This window comes from Lygodium microphyllum, chromosome 12 (genome assembly GCF_053477565.2).
Source record: "Lygodium microphyllum isolate KBCC chromosome 12, Lygodium_microphyllum_v1.1.10, whole genome shotgun sequence".
In the NCBI taxonomy this organism is placed as follows: domain Eukaryota; kingdom Viridiplantae; phylum Streptophyta; class Polypodiopsida; order Schizaeales; family Lygodiaceae; genus Lygodium; species Lygodium microphyllum.
Window position 1 is genome coordinate 69,436,488 of NC_141146.1, and position 19,797 is coordinate 69,456,284.

At 45.9% G+C, this 19,797-nt stretch overlaps 1 protein-coding gene across 3 annotated transcripts; it reads left to right on the top strand.

Annotated features, from left to right (window-relative positions):
- The first annotated feature begins 2,732 nt into the window (after window positions 1–2,732).
- Window positions 2,733–19,446, top strand: LOC148027884 (uncharacterized). 3 transcript variants are annotated; one of them, XM_087689588.1, is made up of 5 exons: window positions 2,733–2,863; window positions 17,956–18,175; window positions 18,266–18,604; window positions 18,683–18,900; window positions 18,974–19,446. In XM_087689588.1, the coding sequence occupies exons 2-5, from the start codon at window positions 18,017–18,019 to the stop codon at window positions 19,074–19,076; spliced, it is 819 nt and encodes a 272-aa protein (XP_087545714.1). In that variant the 5' UTR covers window positions 2,733–2,863; window positions 17,956–18,016; the 3' UTR covers window positions 19,077–19,446. The 3 variants fall into 3 exon arrangements, with proteins under 3 accessions (XP_087545714.1, XP_087545716.1, XP_087545715.1); XM_087689590.1 differs by having other exon boundaries at window positions 18,683–18,799; XM_087689589.1 differs by having other exon boundaries at window positions 2,813–2,863; window positions 17,953–18,175.
- Window positions 19,447–19,797: the final 351 nt, after the last annotated feature.

A 19,797-nucleotide genomic window follows, 5' to 3' on the forward strand; every position in this document is an offset into this window, starting at 1 on the left:
CAATAGCTTTATGTGTAAACAAATAATAAACAATGTTGTGCATATGCGTTAGAAAGTTCGATTTACATAGCTCTATTAGTAGAGGCCATTACACATGCCTTTTCCACATAAGAAAAACAAACATTTCATAGCCTTTTGCACACAAGAAAGACAATATAACTAAAAAATTGTAATAAACAGGTTAAGCAATATAAATGATAACTTTTTTTTTTGCATTTCTATTTTCTTATGTGTTGTGTATAAAGTTATGAATGAATAAGCTATTGCAAAATTACATTGTAAAGGCCTTGAAGGCTAGGGTTAAGAGTCTCCTCAAGGGAAAAAGCTTGAGCCTAGGGTGGCTAAGTGGGTACCAAGGTTGTCATCGGCGATGAGGTTGTGTTTGGGATTGAGAGGATCAATGTGATGCCTTCTCTACATCACACCACAAAGCTTCCAATTTTAGCTCCCCCCTCTCCACCCCATACACTACAAATAAATCATTTGATGATGTGAATATAAAGCGACACAAACAATGCAAACAACAATGCACCTTTTTATCATCAACATAGAAGTTAAATGAAGTAGGAAGTTGGATGTCTTTATTGTGCAAGTCCCTCCTCAATTGTTGTAATGTGCACATTGACCCTAGATTCATAATGATAAAAAAGCTCACCGTTCAACCAAACATCAATGTCTTGTATTGAATTTCCAAACAGCTTGTTACATCTTGGTCTAACGGCCCCAATTTTCCACAAACATGAAGTGTCTTCTCCATGAGAATGTCATTATGAAGTTTTTAGTGGCAATCATATAGTTGTATAAAATAGAATCTAGTTGCACCTTACAAGAGATTCCATCTTGAACCTTTGTATCCCATACTATATCCACAAACTCTAGGACACTATTTGCATCTGCACACTTTACTAGGAACATGGTTCTTGAGGTCCAGACTTCAATGCTAGAGAATAAGTCTACAAAATGGCAATAGGAATAAAAGTAGATACTTCGCTTTGCCTACTTGAAATGTTAGGCTTTAGTATTTCTACACCTCGTGAAAATTTTTGCATATGTAATTCTTTGTTAACCTTGAAGTTACTAATAGCCACTCTATGCTCTTAAAATCTAGAAGGGGAAGGCTAGAAAAGATTCTCCATTGCTCATTGAGGGAAGCGGCACCTAAAAATGATCATAAAAGAATACGCCCCTCTCACCCAGTGTCACTTTGGTCCTCCCCTTGTAAAGCTCTTCACTAATGGAGCCATGGATATGACATCTAAAACATCTACCACACATTCCACTAACTACTACTTCTTGAGGCTTGGTGGATACAAGTCTATTACAAGATGAATAAGAAACACAAACATTCATTCATACCAAAAAGTAAACACAACCAAATTGCACTAACAATTACTTTTGTGGAGAGGGAGATTAAAGGGATTGGGCTCAAGGTGAATCTCATGCATGAAAATACACTGCACATGCATTTCTTTGATTGTCCCCTTAAAGCCACCAAGCCTAAAATCCATTGCCCTACCCTTCCAACATGATAAGAAAGGGCTGATTGTTAAGAATCTATTCTGCTTTTTTTGCTACTTGATTATCCAACTTCCCCCTGATATGGTCAAGTGAACCCACCTATCTTGCTCATCAAGTGTATTATAAGTAACTATGGACTCAATGGAAACACTAGGTTTTTTGCATCGAGAAGACACCTCCATAGTGTAGAAAGATAGAGAGTAGAAACATGCAACAAAGTGAAGAGAAAACAAAGCGAAACTCCAAGGGCTATGGAGTGGAGGGAAGAGAGGAGGAAATAAACACTGAAATATTTCAAAAAATAAGGGAACCCACCTATCTTGCTCATCGAACACATTATAAGTAACTATAGACTCAATGGAAGCATGAGGCTTGTTGTGTCAAGAAGACACATCCATGGTGTAGGAAGATGGAGAGTAGAAACAGTAGCAAAGTGAAAATAAAACAAAGAGGAACTCCAAGGGCAATGGAGTGGAAGGAAGAGAGGAGGAAATAAACACTAAAAGATTTCAAAAAAGAGGGTTCCACCACCTTTTTTTTCTCTTTGATAAAGGGCTTAGTTGAAGAGATAGGCTAGGAGCAGTGACAACACATCCCTCACGCGAGAGAGAGAGAGAGAGAGAGAGAGAGAGAGAGAGAGTGTGTGTGTGTGTGCACGTGTGTTACCCATTATACTTCTCATATAGCGTGTTACATAGGTACTAAGATTGACAATTGGAGAGCTACTAATTATGCTTCACATAAAGCCCTCGACATAAGTACAAGATTGATAATTGGGAGAAATTTTTTAATATTCAAGCCCTCTATTAATGCCATAACGGTGTATGGGTTTTTCCTAACTTGGTATTTTCATAATTGAATGGTCACATGGACTAAAATTGTACTCCTTCATGAAGTCTAAGGATTTGTGTAACATGTAGAGTCTCTACTACTAGACTTTCAAACTAAAGGTAGCAATATTTTTAGAGCAAGCAAAAGGGTAAAAAGACATGCCACACTAAGTTCACTTCACTTGTGAGATTCCCATAAAGTCTAGTCTGAGCTAAGTGTGACACGACCCTAAACACGTTATAGAGCGGTACACATGTGCAATGTGGTGTTCGCGCGCCGTGTGCACAACACGAAGGGCAACCTAGCCTCCAGTGCCCCACTCTTGGTTCCCCACTCTTGGTTTTAAGTGGGGAAAGGAAAAAGCGACGCATGCATAGGCCTACTAGGAATCTAATCGCCTCCTCTTCTTGCACAAAAAAACAAAAAGAAAGTACAAAAGAAATAACCCATCGTATTCATTTCCATTAGCCAGTTGATGACGCTCTTGGGATCGCTGACGCCATTGTCGCTGCTGGTAAGCTTATTTCTCGATCTTTCAAAGTTTACTTATTTCAACAATGAGGCGGATGTCCAAGCACACTGTCATTAGCAGTCTGCTTAAATTGAAGAAGGTGATTCCCAGTCTCTTATCGTTCCCAAAGGATGAAACTCTTCCTAGGGCCCCTGTTTGATCACCAAGAATCTTGGCCATGTCCATGTGTCTGTGCTTTGACAGATGCACGCAACTCCTTTCGTGTTCGCTTTTTGCGGCATTCTGTCGCTTGGTTGAGCGTTGGAGCAGACAGACGCAAGAACTGTTAGGGCCCTGAGATATCATTGCATCACAAGAAAAATATGTAATGCAACAAGGGTATGGGCAAGGGAGTCTGCATCAGTAACCTTAGTCCCTTTCGGCAGTGGTTGTGCTAGTCCAAGGAGGTTGAGAGGGGGTCTTTCCTAGGGGGGTTGTAGAGTTTCTCCACCCCTTGTTATCTGTATCCATCAGTGGTAGCTGGTCACTAGTGCGGTGGATCCTAGATCTCCCCCTTAGTGCCTCATAGTATCTCTTAGTAATTTGGTCATTACCTTTGCCTAGGCTAGTCTCTTAGGAGCCCTAGGTGATACTTAGGAATCTTAGGCTAGTTTCCCTTTGGCTTAGCTATATTTTCTCAGTCTTCTGCTGCATTCACTTATATATACATTTTTTTTGTGCAAATAAAGTGTGGCTAATTATATTACTTTAGAAAAAAAAACCTGAATACAAAGAAATGCTCATGCTCAACAGACTAGCTGGAGCTGATGCAGAGTCACAGATATATCATATATACAAGCCTCTCAGGGCGGTCTAGGGGGGATGGAGGTAAGAAGCCATGGAGGGGGGGTGTATCGCTATCTGGGGCTGTCTGCTTGCATCACGAAATACAGGTCTTGGCCGCCTTAAGTGCGTATGAAATGACAACGGAGCTCTTAACGAGCCCTGGACTCGCCTTGCATCTGGTCTCATCAGCCGCGAAGGGAGTGGATGATGGAGGTCCAAGCTCTGCTAAGTTTGCCTGCACTGAAAGTCTCTCTTCGCCAAAAACCTCTTGATACCGCGCCTTCCAGATATGCCATCCAGTAAGACTCCCTATGATCTTTCATACCTCAGAGCGGTCTGCTGTGGACTCTAGTACCTGGCAGATGAGTAGAGCCTCCAAATCGACCACTGCGCACGACCTTGCCACAATAATGAATATCGTGTCCTGCATCTTGGTCTCATACAGAGGGTGACAGCCCTGGCTGCTTGCCAGCCAGCAGAAAGCTCCCCATGAGATACATCCAAGGCTTGGTGCTATACAATGAATGATACGGCATGCTCCTCTCCACACGAGTTGCGTTGCCTTACACGACCAAAGGCAGTGCTTTGGGGTTTCTAGAGGTTGTTGTGTGCAACGCTTACAACCTCCCTCCTTTTGCATCTTGGCTAGCCAACTTCCCACCGCCAAGCCTCCATGTGCCACTAGCCATAAGAAATACGATATCTCCTCGGCCTCCAGCTATCTCATAGGTGGCGCCAGAAGGTTTGTCGGAAAGGCTCAATGGTGTTGTGCTCCGCCCAGTGCCTGCTACTTAACGGCACCCAATCCATGTCCTTTTGCATGAGTATGTGTCTGCCAATCCTAGCAGTGTACTCCAGGAACCTCGGTGGCTTCTTGGCGACCACATTGGCCGGCCATAGCCACTCTCCCGGATCCCACTCCAGCTCATCAAGTGGCCTGCTCTCCTAGATCTAGAGGCCCCACTCCTTGAGCTCCTTCCAGAAGACATAAGGGTCGAGCCGCCATGTCTTCCCCTGAAGGCCAATCACCCGAATCCTCCTCCATGAAAGGACAGCTATCCCCTCATCCTGTTGTTCTCTGTCAAGGGCTAGATGCCTCCCCTTCTGCACGGTGAAGAAAGTCCCAGGTGGAGTGTCGCCCACTCTATCTGCCACCTGTAGGGGGATGCTTGCCGGTGAGAACCTAGCGGCCCATACCTCCTCGGGCTCTATCGACTCTCGTATCGGGTGAGCAAGCCACTCCTGAGGTATTGTTGCGTCAATCTCCCTTCTCCTTAACTCAACTCCTCTTTGGCAACCTGATGCTTGCTGCAACACCTCGTCCACCAACCTGTATACCTCTCGCCAGGTCTTGATGGTGCAAGCCAGGCCGGCCTTCCAACTAGCCCACTGGATGTGGGGGCGCTCGTTGATCTGTACTCCACGTGATCTCTGACCTGGGGTTTCCAGATCACCGATTGATGGTCTATCTCCTCCTGGCAACCTGGGGGGCTTTGAATTAGGGCCTTACGGAGGCCCTGCCACACACGAAGTAAGCTACGTAGGAAGGGGGATTTGGTGGGTGTGATTTAGGCCGTCATGAAGATCCATCTCAAGGATGGTCTCCAATCTTTGCCAAGCCTTGGTCTGTGCTCCTGGTGGAGATCCTCTTGCAGTAGGACCTTCCAGGTCTGCCCTCCTGGTGTGAGACCGCGGACTACAAGCTTGCCCAAAAGGGCCATACTCTGACACTCTGGGTGAATGTGTTAGCAGTCATGTTTGTCATGCCTTGTCATCTCCTGCCTGTGAGCCTCAGTCTGAGTCAGACGAGGACATTAGGAGCTCTGACTTGTCTATCACTTGTTTTGACGGAGGAGGTAGCTCATTCTAGAGCACTCAGATGTGCGTTTCCCGGGGCAGTTTCTGCATTCATCAGCCTGCCTCACCTGCCGGACATTGTCCACCCTTTCTGGGATTTTTCTGAGCATTCCTGGCATTTTTACCAGCATAAAATGCTGGTCAGATCAGCATAAAATGCTGGTCGGACATATTTATGGCCTCAAATTTCAGGTCGGCCAGTTTGTGGGTTTTTTGGCTATTTATAGCCATTTCCCACTTGGCAGTCAGTTGTATTATCAACTTCCCTCCTTCTTTGGCAGGTGCACACTCCGACTCCGTCATCTTCCTCCGTCTTCGGTGCTGCCGTCATCATCAGCCTGATCCGGTGCCCTCACTGATGCTTTGGGCTGCGTGCAGGGACTGATCAGTCCATTTCAGTGTATTCAGCATTCATTTCAGTCAGTGCAGATTTTCTTCCTTCATTCTCTGCTTTCTCTCTCCTCTCCTCCGTGTTCGTGTTCTTCTTCCGTTGCGCACTCTCACATGGTATCAGAGCCAAACTGAGAGCACGGAGGTCTTCATCGACTGGAGAGAGACCACATCTATCATCTGTTGCTGCCCTCCTCTCCAACAGCCAGGCGGCCCCTCCAGGTGGTCTGAATATTTGCGTTTGCTGCATCAGCCCCTTCCAGAGGCTGCCACGTCATCAACCAGCCCCTGTCTCCTTGCGTTTTCAGCTGGGCGGCCTTCTCTTCAGCTAGGCGACTCCATTACAGGCTGCGTTTTGCATCCAAGGTGGTCGTTTTCCCTCCTGGAGGCTCATCTCGAGCTGGCGCTTCTTTTCTGGGCTGCGTTTTGGTGCCTGGCAACTTTCCCTCCGGATTTTGTGCCCTACACAGCTGCGTTTTCACCTTCTGATGCTAGGCGACCTGATTTCCTGGAGTTTGGTGGTTCTTCTAGTGGTTGGTGACCCTTCTGGTAGTCATTCTTCGGCATCGGCACAGTTTTCTTTGGTGTTTGGTGTTTTGCAGATTTAGAAGATGTCTTATCATCAGTTTACAGGTTTTGATGATTCAGATGATGAGCTTTTGTCTCGACATTCATCTGAATGGAGGCGTGCTTTCTATCACGAGGACCGTCGTCCGGAGTCTATTCCTCTTTCCCGTCCCCCTTCTATTCATGTATCTCGGCGATCCCCTTCCAGTGGGCCGACGATGCAGCCTTTGGTACCCCCTGTACAGGTACCCGTACTTCCTCAGCTGCCCAAAGAGGACCGGTTGGATGGCTCCAACTTTTCTCTATGGTCCTGCAAGGTGGAGTGTATCTTGGACTCCTTTGATCTTTGGGAGCTTGTTTCTGTTCCTATTCCCCGGCCTAAGGTGGATCCCGCAGATGGGACATCTATGGATCGTGCAGCCTTATGGGATCGGCTCAATTCTAGAGCCCGATCTTTCCTCTTTCTGAGTTTGCAGGATTCTGTCCTTGTTCATGTTCACAGGTTGAAGACTGCAACAGACGTATGGAGAAAGCTCGCGTCTCTCTATCAACAGAAGACGTTTGCCCACCGGATATCTCTCGAAAAGAAGTTGCGGATGCTCACTATTGATGATAGTCCTTCCATGAAGGACCACATCAACAGATTACAGGATATGAGGGATGAGCTTGCATCCCTCGGTCGGACGATATCTTCTGAAGACATGGCTATGATTCTTTTGACTCAATTGCCATCGCCTCGGTTTGATGTCTTCTATACCAGCCTTATTACATCGAGGATTCGTGAGAAGCTTCTATGGGAGGAGCTATCCCCGCTTGTCTTGGAGCATGATGAGCGACTCAGAGAGGTCAGTGCTAGTGGATCCGACTCCACTAGAGCCTTTGTTGTAGGTTCGGGAGGAAAGAAGAAGAAGACGAAGTCAAAGGCTAAGAAGAAGGACAGTTCTTCAGGCTCTGACTCAGATTCAGAGAGACCGAAGTGCCCACACTGTGGGAAAGGGACACATCCAGAGGAGAAATGCTGGAAGAAGTACCCTCACCTTCGTCCGGGAGCGAAGGGTGGATCTACATCGGAGCCTTCTTCTACCTCTACACCAGCTGTTACCCATGAGTCAGTGTTCCTTCATATCCATGCTTTGGAGGAGGATCCTTATTCCGTGGCTGCAGTGTCTTCTGCGCAGCCTTGGTTAGTGGATAGTGGTGCTTCGAGTCATATGACTCCCCGAGGTGATTTGTTACAGGATCTTCGTCCATCAGAGGGTTCAGTCACTGTTGGTGACATTTTCTCGGTGCCTATTAGTGGTGTTGGCACATTGCCTTTGTTTACCGACTGACCTTCGAGCTCCTTTTCACAGGCCCTCCATGTTCCGGATTTGGGCCTTCCCCTCCTCTTAGTTTATGGCCTTACGAGGCTTGGCACACGAGTGATCTTCATCGAGCATGCCGTTGTTATTGAGGATTCTTTTACAGGAGCTGCCTTATCTACAGGTTGGCAGGAGAGCGGGCTTTACAGGCTCCATTCCCCTTCTTTGTTGCAGGGTCCTCCGAGGCAGTCTATTGCTATACCCGTTCCTGCTTGTGCACCTTCTATTCCACAGGTTCCTTCCCATCCCCCACCCTCTCCTCCGGTGGTTCTCTCGTACCTCCCATCCCTTTCAGAGGGGGACGATCTCGGTGATGCGGCTGTGGATTCCCTGGCCCCTAGTGTTTTAGAGGGGGATTCCCAGGATCGTGCGGAGCTCCTTCAGCAGCAATCTACATCGACGGACTTCATCGACCTTGGCATTCCTCTTGCCACCCCAAGATCTGTTTCTTCCTTGGCCTTCCGCCACATCCAGGATCTGAGAGGGGGTGTTAGCAGTCATGTTTGTCATGCCTTGTCATCTCCTGCCTGTGAGCCTCAGTCTGAGTCAGACGAGGACATTAGGAGCTCTGACTTGTCTATCACTTGTTTTGACGGAGGAGGTAGCTCATTCTAGAGCACTCAGATGTGCATTTCCCGAGGCAGTTTCTGCATTCATCAGCCTGCCTCACCTGCCAGACATTATCCACCCTTTCTGGGATTTTTCTGAGCATTCCTGGCATTTTTACCAGCATTAAATGCTGGTCAGATCAGCATTAAATGCTAGTAGGACATATTTATGGCCTCAAATTTCAGGTCGGCCAGTTTGTGGGTTTTTTGGCTATTTATAGCCATTTTCCACTTGGCAGTCAGTTGTATTATCAACTTCCCTCCTTCTTTGGCAGGTGCACACTCCGACTCCGTCATCTTCCTCCGTCTTCGGTGCGGCTGTCATCATCAGCCTGATCCGGTGCCCTCACTGACGCTTTGGGCTGCGTGCAGGGACTGATCAGTCCATTTTAGTGTATTCAGCATTCATTTCAGTCAGTGCAGATTTTCTTCCTTCATTCTCTGCTTTATCTCTCCTCTCCTCCGTGTTCGTGTTCTTCTTCCGTTGCGCACTCTCACAGAATGATCCCAAGCCCTTCCTCTGACTGATGCAGGATGATGGTCGCCCACGCCACCTTGGCCCGAGAGTCCATGGAACCGTCCGACCCGGTCCAGAGGAAATTCCACACTAGGCGGCAAAGCTAAGCAGCACAAGACGAGGAGAAGCACCAACATGAGGCGATGTACCAAGCCGTCGCTAGGAGGACCTGGTTGACCACCAGGGCTTGACCCGCTAGGGGGAGGCGAGCAGTACTTCAATAGGTCAGCTTCCTCCGAATAGAGTCGAGGATTGGGAGAAACTGCTGGGCGGGGGTGATGTCGAGTTTCACCTGGAACCCTAGGTAGTGGATGGTCTGCCCTCTGCACACCCATCTAAATCCCAAGTGGATGCCCCACTCTGTACTAGAGTCCGGGTCTGTAAGGAAACCAACCGACTTGTGCCAATTGATTTTTGCTCCTGCTGCAGTACAAAACACCTCGAGAGCTAGTCTCACTCCCTCTAGCATCAACTCATCGTCCTCTATGTAAAGTGCTATATCATCTGCATACTCTTAAGTTTAATAGCTCCGTCTCCTCTCTCACTAGAAGTCGGAGGCTGCGTAACCCACTCACACGTGATCTGAGGAAGTGAGACATCGCCTCTGCAAAGAGTAGGAATAGATACGGGGCCAGTGGGCGACCTTGCCGTATTGATCTCTCCAATCGAAACTCCTCCCCTCTCCTGCCACCTATGAGAACCCTGCTAGTAGCCGATCTGTAGAGTGTAGAGACCCCATGGATCCATGCATGGGGGAGCCCAACCTCTCCATGGTGCCCTCCAAGAAGTCCCAGTCCACCCTGTCGTAGGCTTTCTCAAAATCCAGGAGTAGTACAACCAATCCTTGACCGCTATGCTGGGCCCACTTTGTGGCCTCAAAGAAGGTAAGGACATTGTCTAGGATGCTCCTATCCTAGACAAAGCCTATCTGTGTGCCATGAATGATGTCTGGAAGTACGGGGTGGAGTCGCCTAGCAATCATCTTTGCCTATGCCTTATAGGCAACTGGCAACAGGGTGATTGGTCTCCATTGGGATAGCTCCAACCGGTCTCCCTTTGGGGAGGAGACTGATAAGAGTTGCTGACATAATAACATGGAATGGGGAACGGGAACAGAGACAGGGATGGGGAATGGCTAAAAGCAAGGAATGGGGACGGGGGGTGGGACGCGGGAGGGAACGACATACATAAATAGCATTTGAAAATGTATGCATGTGATGTGGTGCATGGATGTGTGGGCATAGTAATAGGGGATGCCCATTTTGTAGCTTCCCGTCCCAGTCCCATCCCCATGTTAGAGTCCCCTCTCATGGTAACAGGGGATGGCAATTTATTATTCTTGAGCCCATGGGCCCGTCCCTATTCCCATCCCTATCCTCAAATCCAGTCCCATGTTATAGTGTGTGTGGGTGAATGTATACTACCAAAGAACATACAAAAAAACCACCCCCTAAAAGACACCCACTTTCAAAAAAAATGTCAAAAATGTCCCCTAAAAGAGGACGTGACAAGGGAATGGGGTAGGGGACGATCGGGACGAGGGGACGGCTGTTGGGGACGGGAGAGGGGACGTTCCAATCCCATTTTGGCGTCCCCATTCGGCCCATCTATTCGAGACAGCGTTCCCATGTTCCGGGGCCTCGGGACGGCTGTTCCCTGTTACTATACCTGCCGATAAACTCCCTGGCATCCGACGTGAACTGAAAATCTCCTTGAAAGCCAGCAATAAGGGGTCCTTCACTACCTCCTAGAAGGTGGTGAAGAAGGCCTTAGAGAGGCCATCCTCTTTCGGGCATTTCCGCCCATCATGTGTGTGGAAAGCCTATTCTAACTTCCCCTTTGTGAAGGGGGCTAGGAGGGAGCGTCCCATCTTCTTCGTGACGAGGGATAGGATGTGATCCCTGACCTACTGTCTGCAACGCTGTCCTTTGGCTGAGGCTGTCTCCTGTTAGAAAAGGCGTCTGTAGTAGTTGGTGGCAATCTCCATCACCTCGTCTAGGCTAGAGAAAATCCTCCCATATTGATCCCAAAGACCGCGTATCTGCTCTCCTGAGGTGCACGGCTAGTATACCTGAAAGAACTCCCTACACATCGTGTCCCTCTTCCGTGCCCAGAAGGCTGCTGAGGTGCGGAATGAGAACTCCGAGCGCCTATTCTCTAGGCCGGTGATGGCTGCTCGTGCGCGAACCTCTTGTGCGTGGAGGATGGGATCCCCTGGTGTCTCCTTTAATAATCTCTATGTGGCTGCTAGGTCTTGCCGGAGTGCTCTCTCCTCCTCCCAGCACTGTTGCCTAGCTTGTAGGGCTGCCTCCTGGCATATACTGATCGACTTAACTAGGACCTATGCAACCTCCTCTGCGATCCGGTCCCTCTGACTCCACTCCCTAGTCCAAATCTGCCCAATTTGTCTCTTCACCTCCTCTCTCCTGTAGATCGAGTCAAGGATCCGACAGGATCGTGTACCTAGGGAAGATGCTGGGGGATCAAGTGTCAGGAGGATCGGGCAGTGATCGGACAGAGTGGTGCCAGCCAATTGCCCTATCTGGCCTCCACGAGAGCATCCCCACTTTCCCATATAGAACCTGTCCAACCGCTCTAGCAAGACTCCGCCTAGCCACCTATATCCCCACGAGAAGTCCAACGACCTTTCCCTCTTGTGGAAAGTTGGGTCCCTCTAAGCATCGCAAGCTCCTACTGCTAGTAGGAAGACCTCCCATGCCTCCTGCTCCTCCCCAGCCATGCCCTGGTAGTTTCTGCCTCTACTTTGCTGGTTCTCTAAGGCCTCCAGGTTGTTGAAGTCTCCTCCAACAATCCAAGGGTCCACCTCTGGGAGTCCTGCTATAATCTCCACTCAGAATCTACTGCATGCCTTAATCTTAGTGGGGGTATAGACATTGAGGACTCCGAGGCACAAGTCCCCAATATCCAACCCGACCCATAGAACCCTCCGTGCCACAATTGCCCCATGATCCCGTACGCAGGTGGTAAGGCTCGGCCAATAGAGGTGCATATGCCTCCACTCTTGCCGTAGGCACCTATGGCGTACTCCTAGTAGATGTGTGACTTGCCTGGGAGAACCTTTCCTATTGGATGGGCTTGGGCAGGGGTGAGCTTGTGCTCCTACAGAAGTAGGATATCTATCCGTCTCGCAAGGGCCGGGTGCAACTCCTACTGAACAATCAACTTCCTGGAACCACGTGCCCCAGTGTAGTGGAGACTATTCACATTCCAAGATGCAAGGTGTAAGCTCATGGGGAAACTTGTGACTGACCGAACAGGCATTTGTTCAATGTGGAAGCTGTTGATGAGGAAGAACTATGGGGCATGCAAGTACGTTTTGTTGTAAGCCTGGACGGCGAACTCCAGTCTCCCATGGTGGCCCACGGGCGCACCATAGGGATGATAGATGCTCCAAGTGGTACTACCAATGCATCTATTAGCCATGCTGAGAGTCTGACTTTGTACATTGGTAGAAACGGCCCGCCTATGCTAGGGGCCACTCGATCACATCCATCGGAGCTCTCCACTGTGGAGGGGCTTGAAAGATAATGCTCTAGTGTGGGACCTCGGCACCAACCCACTAGTAAATGTTCATCATGCAACCTGGCAAGTGCTGTGCAAACGATGCTAGTCCTTCTCCCATCCACTGGGAGATGTGGTTTGCCACCTGACCCTTCACCTCCTCCTCTATCTGTGTTATCATCCAATCTTGTGATTCACTTATATACACATACTCATTGCATATCTTTTATTTAGCTTTACTTTTTCGATTTGTTTTGCTTTGGAGCATCTTACTACTGATCTCTATTTTGTAGATTTTGATCTCTTTTGCAGGTTTTTGTAGTTCTTTCTAGGCTAGAGGCATGGGATGCGCATCGTCTCCATGGTTTCATCTTCCTAGGAGATTTGCTCTGCTATTAGCATGGAGGCTTTCCCTCCTGAGGTGGATCATGCAATATCTCTCTTGATGCTATCATGGTGGTGACTTCTACCCTGCTCTTCCAGTTGGGGTGCTTCATCCTCATCTTCATCTATCTTCGTTGTTCTCGGTAGCATAGAAAAATTAATATCAAGCTTCTTTTTTTCCTTTGGCCTTGACATCTAGGGTTGAGAAGGAATTCTTGCCCTTTCTTGGTATTCTACAGGATTCGGCACTTGTCTTCAATATTGGCCTCCCTTGTTGTACCTTCCCTTTGCATTGCATGATCATTATCATCTTTGTACAAGGGTGCTTGGGCAAGTGCACAATTTTCCCACAAGGGACACTGTCTAGTGGGCTCTTGTTGCATGCGCATTCTCATCATGTAGCATGTTATTATGCATCTCATTGTGTAGAGCATCCCTCAGTGGATCTTGAGTTGTTTCCATTGGCAGTTCTTCAATACCTTCATTACCCTTTCCCTCATCCGTGACACCCTTGAGTGGTTGGGGCTTGTTGGTTTTGTGATATGTTGGATCTAACCATCCCTTTTCATTCTTGCCATGGACACAGTTACTTCAAAGGCTGCAAACTAGATCTCTCTCTTGCCATGGACACAATTCAATGTGGTTTCATTTTCCTTCGCGGGACTTGGTAGGCCATTGGGCAGCCAATGAGCGCTCTTTTTCCGATGCCTTGTCCTCTCTTGGGTGACTACTTGGACTCTCTTGGTAAGATAACCATCGCCTTTGTAGTCTTGGTAGGCCACTGGGCAGCCAACGTGTACTCTTTGTTCGATGCCCTAGTTGCTTTGGGGTGGGATGCCTCGAGGTAAGAATGGGCTTGAAATTTTCTTCCAATCCCTTTTTTGAGAGGGGATGTTGAGCTTAAAAAATTCATTATCCATTGATTAGCTCTTTAAAACAGGCTCGGAGTAGTAAATTATCAAAAGTTTCATTAAACAGGGAGTGGTTCTAGAGTTTTTTTGTATCCCACATGCTAAACCCTAATTTGGGAGGATATAAATAGACAAGTTGTCCACCATTCAGTCCCATTCTTGTCTTGTAGGTTTTAGCCATCAATCCTCTACCACTAACTGTCTAGTCTCTAGTGACTATCACGTAGTGATTGTTGCTACATGATATATGTTATTACCTAGCCTCCCATTGCTGTTGGTGATCAGGTTACATAATCTACATCTTTTGTGTTTTCAACACTTTTCTTCATGAGTCTTTGCTCCAACTATTGGTTGTTGCACTCTGGATCTGTTGTCTTTAGTGGACAACACATATCGACACCTCCCTCAGCCTGCTCCAACAAGAGCCACTGGCTGTTGGACAGCTCTACCCTTGAGCATTCTATACATTCTCTCACACACAACATCGATTCATTCACTTCAAAGTTCTCTTTCTTCTTTGTTTGTGTTTGTGTTTTTGCGTTTTGCGTTTTGCATTTAGGGTTTGAGTTTTGCATGTCATTGTTTGAGTCATTATGTTTTAGTTGTGGTTGTACTTTCTGTGTTTTCTCAGTGCAAACCCTTGTTGGGATAAAGGCCCGTTTGACCTCCGTGTAAAGTACATGCACATTATTTAGCTGCTGTACATGTGAATGCACCCTTACGTTCCCTAAGTATAAATACATTTTATTCTTTGTGTACCAACACATTGTTGCTACACTCATACCGAATCGTCCTCATGCCCAAAATATGCTCTGCATTCTCCAAATCTTTCATGGAGAAAGCTAATTTCAGCTGATTTTTGAGAGCATCCAAGCTAGTCTTTCTTTTCCTAGCTAGCAACAGATCATCCACATACAAAACAAGTATGATGGGGCTGCCATGTGTATCCTTTTTCATGTACAAGCAATGATTTGCATGGCTGCGTGTAAACTCATGAGATAGCATATAAGTGTCAAACTTTTGGTACCGGTGCCATGGTACTTGCTTCAGCCCATACCGGCTGCGTTTTAGTTTACACACCATCTGCTCTTTTCTAGGAACTACAAAGCCCTCGGGCTGTTTCATGTAGATTTCCTCATCAATGCCACCGTGTAAGAAAGCTGTTCTTACATCCATTTAATACAGCTCTAAGTCCAATACAACAGTGAGAGCAAAAAGCACATGTAGAGTGGTCCATCTTCACAATAGGTAAGATCTCTTGGAAGTTAATCCCTTCCTTCTGTGCATACCCTTTGGCAAGTCTTGCCTTGTACTTGGGGTGAGTTCACATCAACTGAATTCAAGTCCTTTTGTGACTCGCATGGAATTAAGAGGGAGCTTATAGCCCTTTACAGCCCTTCTTCAAATGGGGTGGTTGAAAGATATAATAGGACTTTATGTGAAAGAGTGCGGTGCATGCTGTCCATTGCTAATCTCCCTCATGAAATTTAGGAGAGGCACTAAAAACCGCGGTTCACATTTGCAACCGCTCTCCAAACAGGTCCTTAAATAATGGCATCCTTGAGGAGGTTTGGTCTGGCAAATCGGCCTCATATGACCATTTACGCATATTTGGCTGTGATGCTTTTGTGCATGTTAGAGATGAGCTGAGGAACAAACTAGACCCAAAATCCACCAAAGGCATCTTCATGGGCTATGGTGATGAGAGTGAATTTGGCTACAGAGTGTGGTTATCTCAGTCCAAAAAAATTATTCGTAGCCGTAATGTTGTGTTTAATGAGGCAAAATTGCTAAAAGGTACTTTAGCCTCAAATGAAGATATGAAAAAGGTCAAATTTCAGAGTTTCCAGCCACCTATTACTTCAGAAAATGAGCCTCATGGTGCTGTACCACAAGCTGAAACTGATGATCAGCCAATTATTTTTGAGCCAAATGATGATGGACAACAAATAAGAGCATAAGGAAGTCATGGACAACAAGATAGACTTGTTGATTATGAAAATGCAGGTGCTGGTAATGAAAATGAATGTGCTGTACAACATGAACATCATGCTGAAAATGGCTTACAGCAGCCAATAAATGCTGAAAATAATATACCTCCAGATGAGAGTGGAGAGTTAAGGGCTTTCCCCCTTGATTATAATTGTATTTTGTGAGAGAGGAGAGTGGAGGGTTGCATGCTAGAGTGAGCTCTTGTCATACCCATTTGAAAGTTGGAGCTTTTGAGTGTCAAAGCATCGAGCCGGGCTTTGTAGTTCTTGGAAAAGAGCAGATGGTGTGTAAACTAAATGGGCTGAAGCAAGCACAACGGCAGTGGTACAAAAAGTTTAACACTTTTATGCTATCTCATGAGTTTACACGCAGCCATGCAGATCATTGCATGTACATGAAAAAGGATACAGATGGCAGCCCCATCATACTTGTTTTGTATGTGGATGATATGTTGTTAGCTGGGAAAAGAAAGACTAGCTTGGATGCTCTCAAAAATCAGCTGAAATTAGCTTTCTCCATGAAAGATTTAGGAAATATAGAGCATATTTTGGGCACGAGGATTCGTAGAGATATTTTGGGGATGAGGATTCGTAGAGATAGAATGCAGAAATTGCTGTTTTTATCTCAAGAAAAGTACATTGAAAAGGTAGTGGACAGATTTGACATGGCTGAAGCTAAGCCTTTTGGGGTACCCTTACCTCCTTATCTTAAGCTTAGTAAAGCCAACAACCCAAAAGATGACGTGGAAGCAAATGCTATGAAGGGAGTCCCTTATGCATCAACTTATGGCTCTCTTATATATGCTATGGTTGCTACTCGTCTAGACATTGCTCATGCAGTAGGAGTTCTTAGCAGGTTTATGCCAAATCGTGGCAAAGCACATCGGGAGGCTGTCAAGTGTATTCTTCGATACCTAAAGGGTACACAAAGAAAGTGTATTTACTATGGGCAGGGTGCACTTAGTTTGCAGGGTTATTGTGATGCAGACATGGCAGGTGACTTGGACACTCGTAGGTCCACTAGCGGGTATATCTTCACAGTTGCTGGTGGGGCTGTTTCTTGGTGTTCTAGGTTGCAGAACATCGTTGCACTCAGTACCATTGAAGCTGAATACATATGAGCTCTATTGAAGCTTCTAAGGAAGCTATATGGTTGAGCAGAATTCTAAAGGATCTTGGCATGTCTATGGGTACTGCAACTTTGGAATGTTAAAGCTAGAGTGCTATGTATCTGGCTAGAATGCCATGTATCATTCACGCACAAAGCATATAGATGTGTGATATCACTTTATCAGATAGAATCTGGAAGATGGTCAAATCACATTGACCAAGATCAAAACAGAGGACAACCTTGCAGACACTAAAAATCTAAGCAAAGCTTAGCATGAGCATTGCATACGACTAGTGGGTGTTGGTTAGAGGTTCACTTCAAACCTAAGTGGGAGGTTGTTGGGATAGGGCCGTTTGACCTCCGTGTAAAGTACACCCACATTATTTAGCTGTACATGTGAATGCACCCTTATGTGCCCTAAGTATAAATACATTTTATTCTTTGTGTGCCAACACATTATTGGTACACTCATATCGAATTGTACTTTCACTTTGTCTCTCTCTCTCTCTCTCTCTCTCTCCAGCCGTCACACTCTCATGCTCACTCCTAGAACTTTTGCACAATACAGCTGAGCTCCAACAACCCTAGCATATCTTCACATTGCCTTGAGCTTGATTTGGTGTTATGGAGTAAAAAGACATTTCTCCCAAAAGATGTGGAGTGTTTTCATTGTCCCCACATGAATTCCATAGTCTATTGAACGAACTGTATGGTTATGAAAGTAAAGGATAAGCTTGTTTGCCTCAAAACAGATGGCTTGAGAGATTGATTAAAGAGCATCATGTTTTGGCTAACAATGAATCGGGCAGATGCTGTTAGAACTCTCAATGATATTCAAGGGAATGAATATAAAGGAGACCCTAAGATTGCATCCTTTCGCTTCTGCAGAAGCGAGAACTTGATGACTATAGTTTTAGAAGTCTGGCATAGATGTGCAGTCTTATCATTGAAGTGTCCTCATTCTCAGTGCATGGACTGATATGATATGCATTTGGAGCATGAGGCCATGAATGGCTTTTAGTAGATGATCTTATAGTGAAGAAAAACTGCTAGAGAGGAGAGCCAACAAGGTTTTGTATTTTCAAAGCAGGTCAAAGCTTTTCTGGAGTCACTAAAGCTAATGGAAAGGAAGAAAAGGTTATCATATTAAAATGTGGTCTAGAGACATGCAAATTTCTACTAGCTCATATCTTCCAGCCACTTGTGCTGGTATTCAATCCACTGAAAGGTTCCAAATGATGGAGGGCTCAGAGAAAGAGCTTATGTGTGCGCCAATAGAGAACATGACTTCAGTATTTGTTTCACGACCTGTAAGCTACCTGCTGCTATTGCTGTATTTTCTGATTCTATTGAATAAGAATCATATATTCTGGTGACATTCTGTCTGAATCTTGTGGTAGATATTACCCACATGGAGTATGTGTTTTGATGATGATAAACATTTGTTGCAAGTGGAAGTGGAAGGGCTTTCCAAAGATGACATGCCTAGAGAGGAAAATGACATGAATGAAGTGAAGCAACAAAGGACTTTAGCCAATTCTGAGTTGGTGAAGGTGGATGAACAACAAGATGTGGAAAAGGGATTGACTGCTTTTGGATCATTTTCTGCCAGCTCGAGTCTTCTATCCAGTCTTGTTGAAGTCCAGTATGGTGAAGTTTCTGGAGCATTAGAAGCTGTTGAAAGGGATTCTACATGTGTGTCTTTTGATAAGAGACATCCATCATCAGATTCTCATCCAGTAAGGCTGTTGCTGCCTTAGTATTAAGCTTCTTAGCCATGTAATAGTGAACTAACTTTTAGCATGATAATTTGATAGGCAAAGTCAGCTCTGCGAGGAGGATACGAAGAGCTTGGACTTGGGCCTCGCCCTAAACTAAGGGTCAAGTGGGCACCAACTGTCTGGGATCCACCTTCCACAAGCATATCACACACTGTAAGATGCCGGAACAGTAAAAGGGGTTCAAAGCGCAGGCTCAAAGCAAAGCTCCAACAGGAGAAGAAGAAGAAAAGGAGACATAATCATGCTTCTCTCAAGTAGTCAACTTGTCTTCCAGGCTTCCTTTTACTCTGCTTACATTAAATGTCTGAGTATTTCACATTTTTTCAGACTGTCGGAAGCCATTGCCAAGGCCGTGAAGAGTGCAGCGGAGAATGAAGATGTTGCAGGTTCTCTGCTTTTAGATGAAAGCCATTTTCTTCTGAAGTGGTAGGCTTGACCAGTTCGATGTGTATAAGACCTTCATTAGCCTCTGGACTTTTGCTGCCTTGAAGTGGGAGGAATCTGACTTATTGGAAGTGGGAGAACTTTGACTTGTAAGTTGTTGATAACCCATCCTTTTTGTAGATTTTGTACAGAGGGAACTTGTAAGGGATTCTGGACACAGATTTGCATATTTTGCTACAATACTGTGCAGGGCATGGTTTTGGGTAATTGTACATTCATAAAATTGCTGCCTTGAAGTGGGAGGAATCTGACTCGTTGATAATCCTCCTTTGTAAGTTTTGTAGAGAGGGAACTTGGAAGGTATCCTGGATTTTTGTATATTTTGCTATTCAATTGTGCAGGGCATGTTTTTTGGTTACTGGTACATTCATGAAATGCCAGTCATTTTATCACTTTCAGTTTGTTCTTTCTGCACCTCTGTAATAATGAACCAAAGCTGCATAAACCATATACATGGCCAGTGTATCCTGCTGGTAGATGTGCTTCTAGGCAGGAAAATGAAGCTTGCAGTGCCTGCAAACTGCTGTAGTGTGCAACCTCCTTGAATAAAGTATTACAAGTTGTGGAATAATATTTGCTTGGAGGTGGGTCAGCTACAAAATTTCATAAGGACAACTTTTAAGAATATGTATGCATGAAACAAGGGCTGGCTGTGAATCAGTAGGACAGAGGTACTGATGTAGTAATCTGCAGGATCTGAACGATGT

Bases quoted from the DNA above. Each gene is read 5' to 3' on its own strand.
- LOC148027884 (XM_087689588.1), top strand. From the start codon at position 18,017: ATGTGGTCTAGAGACATGCAAATTTCTACTAGCTCATATCTTCCAGCC. The intron at 18,605-18,682 runs GTAAGGCTGTTG...ATAATTTGATAG, and splicing joins CATCATCAGATTCTCATCCA to GCAAAGTCAGCTCTGCGAGG. The intron at 18,901-18,973 runs GTAGTCAACTTG...ACATTTTTTCAG, and splicing joins CATAATCATGCTTCTCTCAA to ACTGTCGGAAGCCATTGCCA.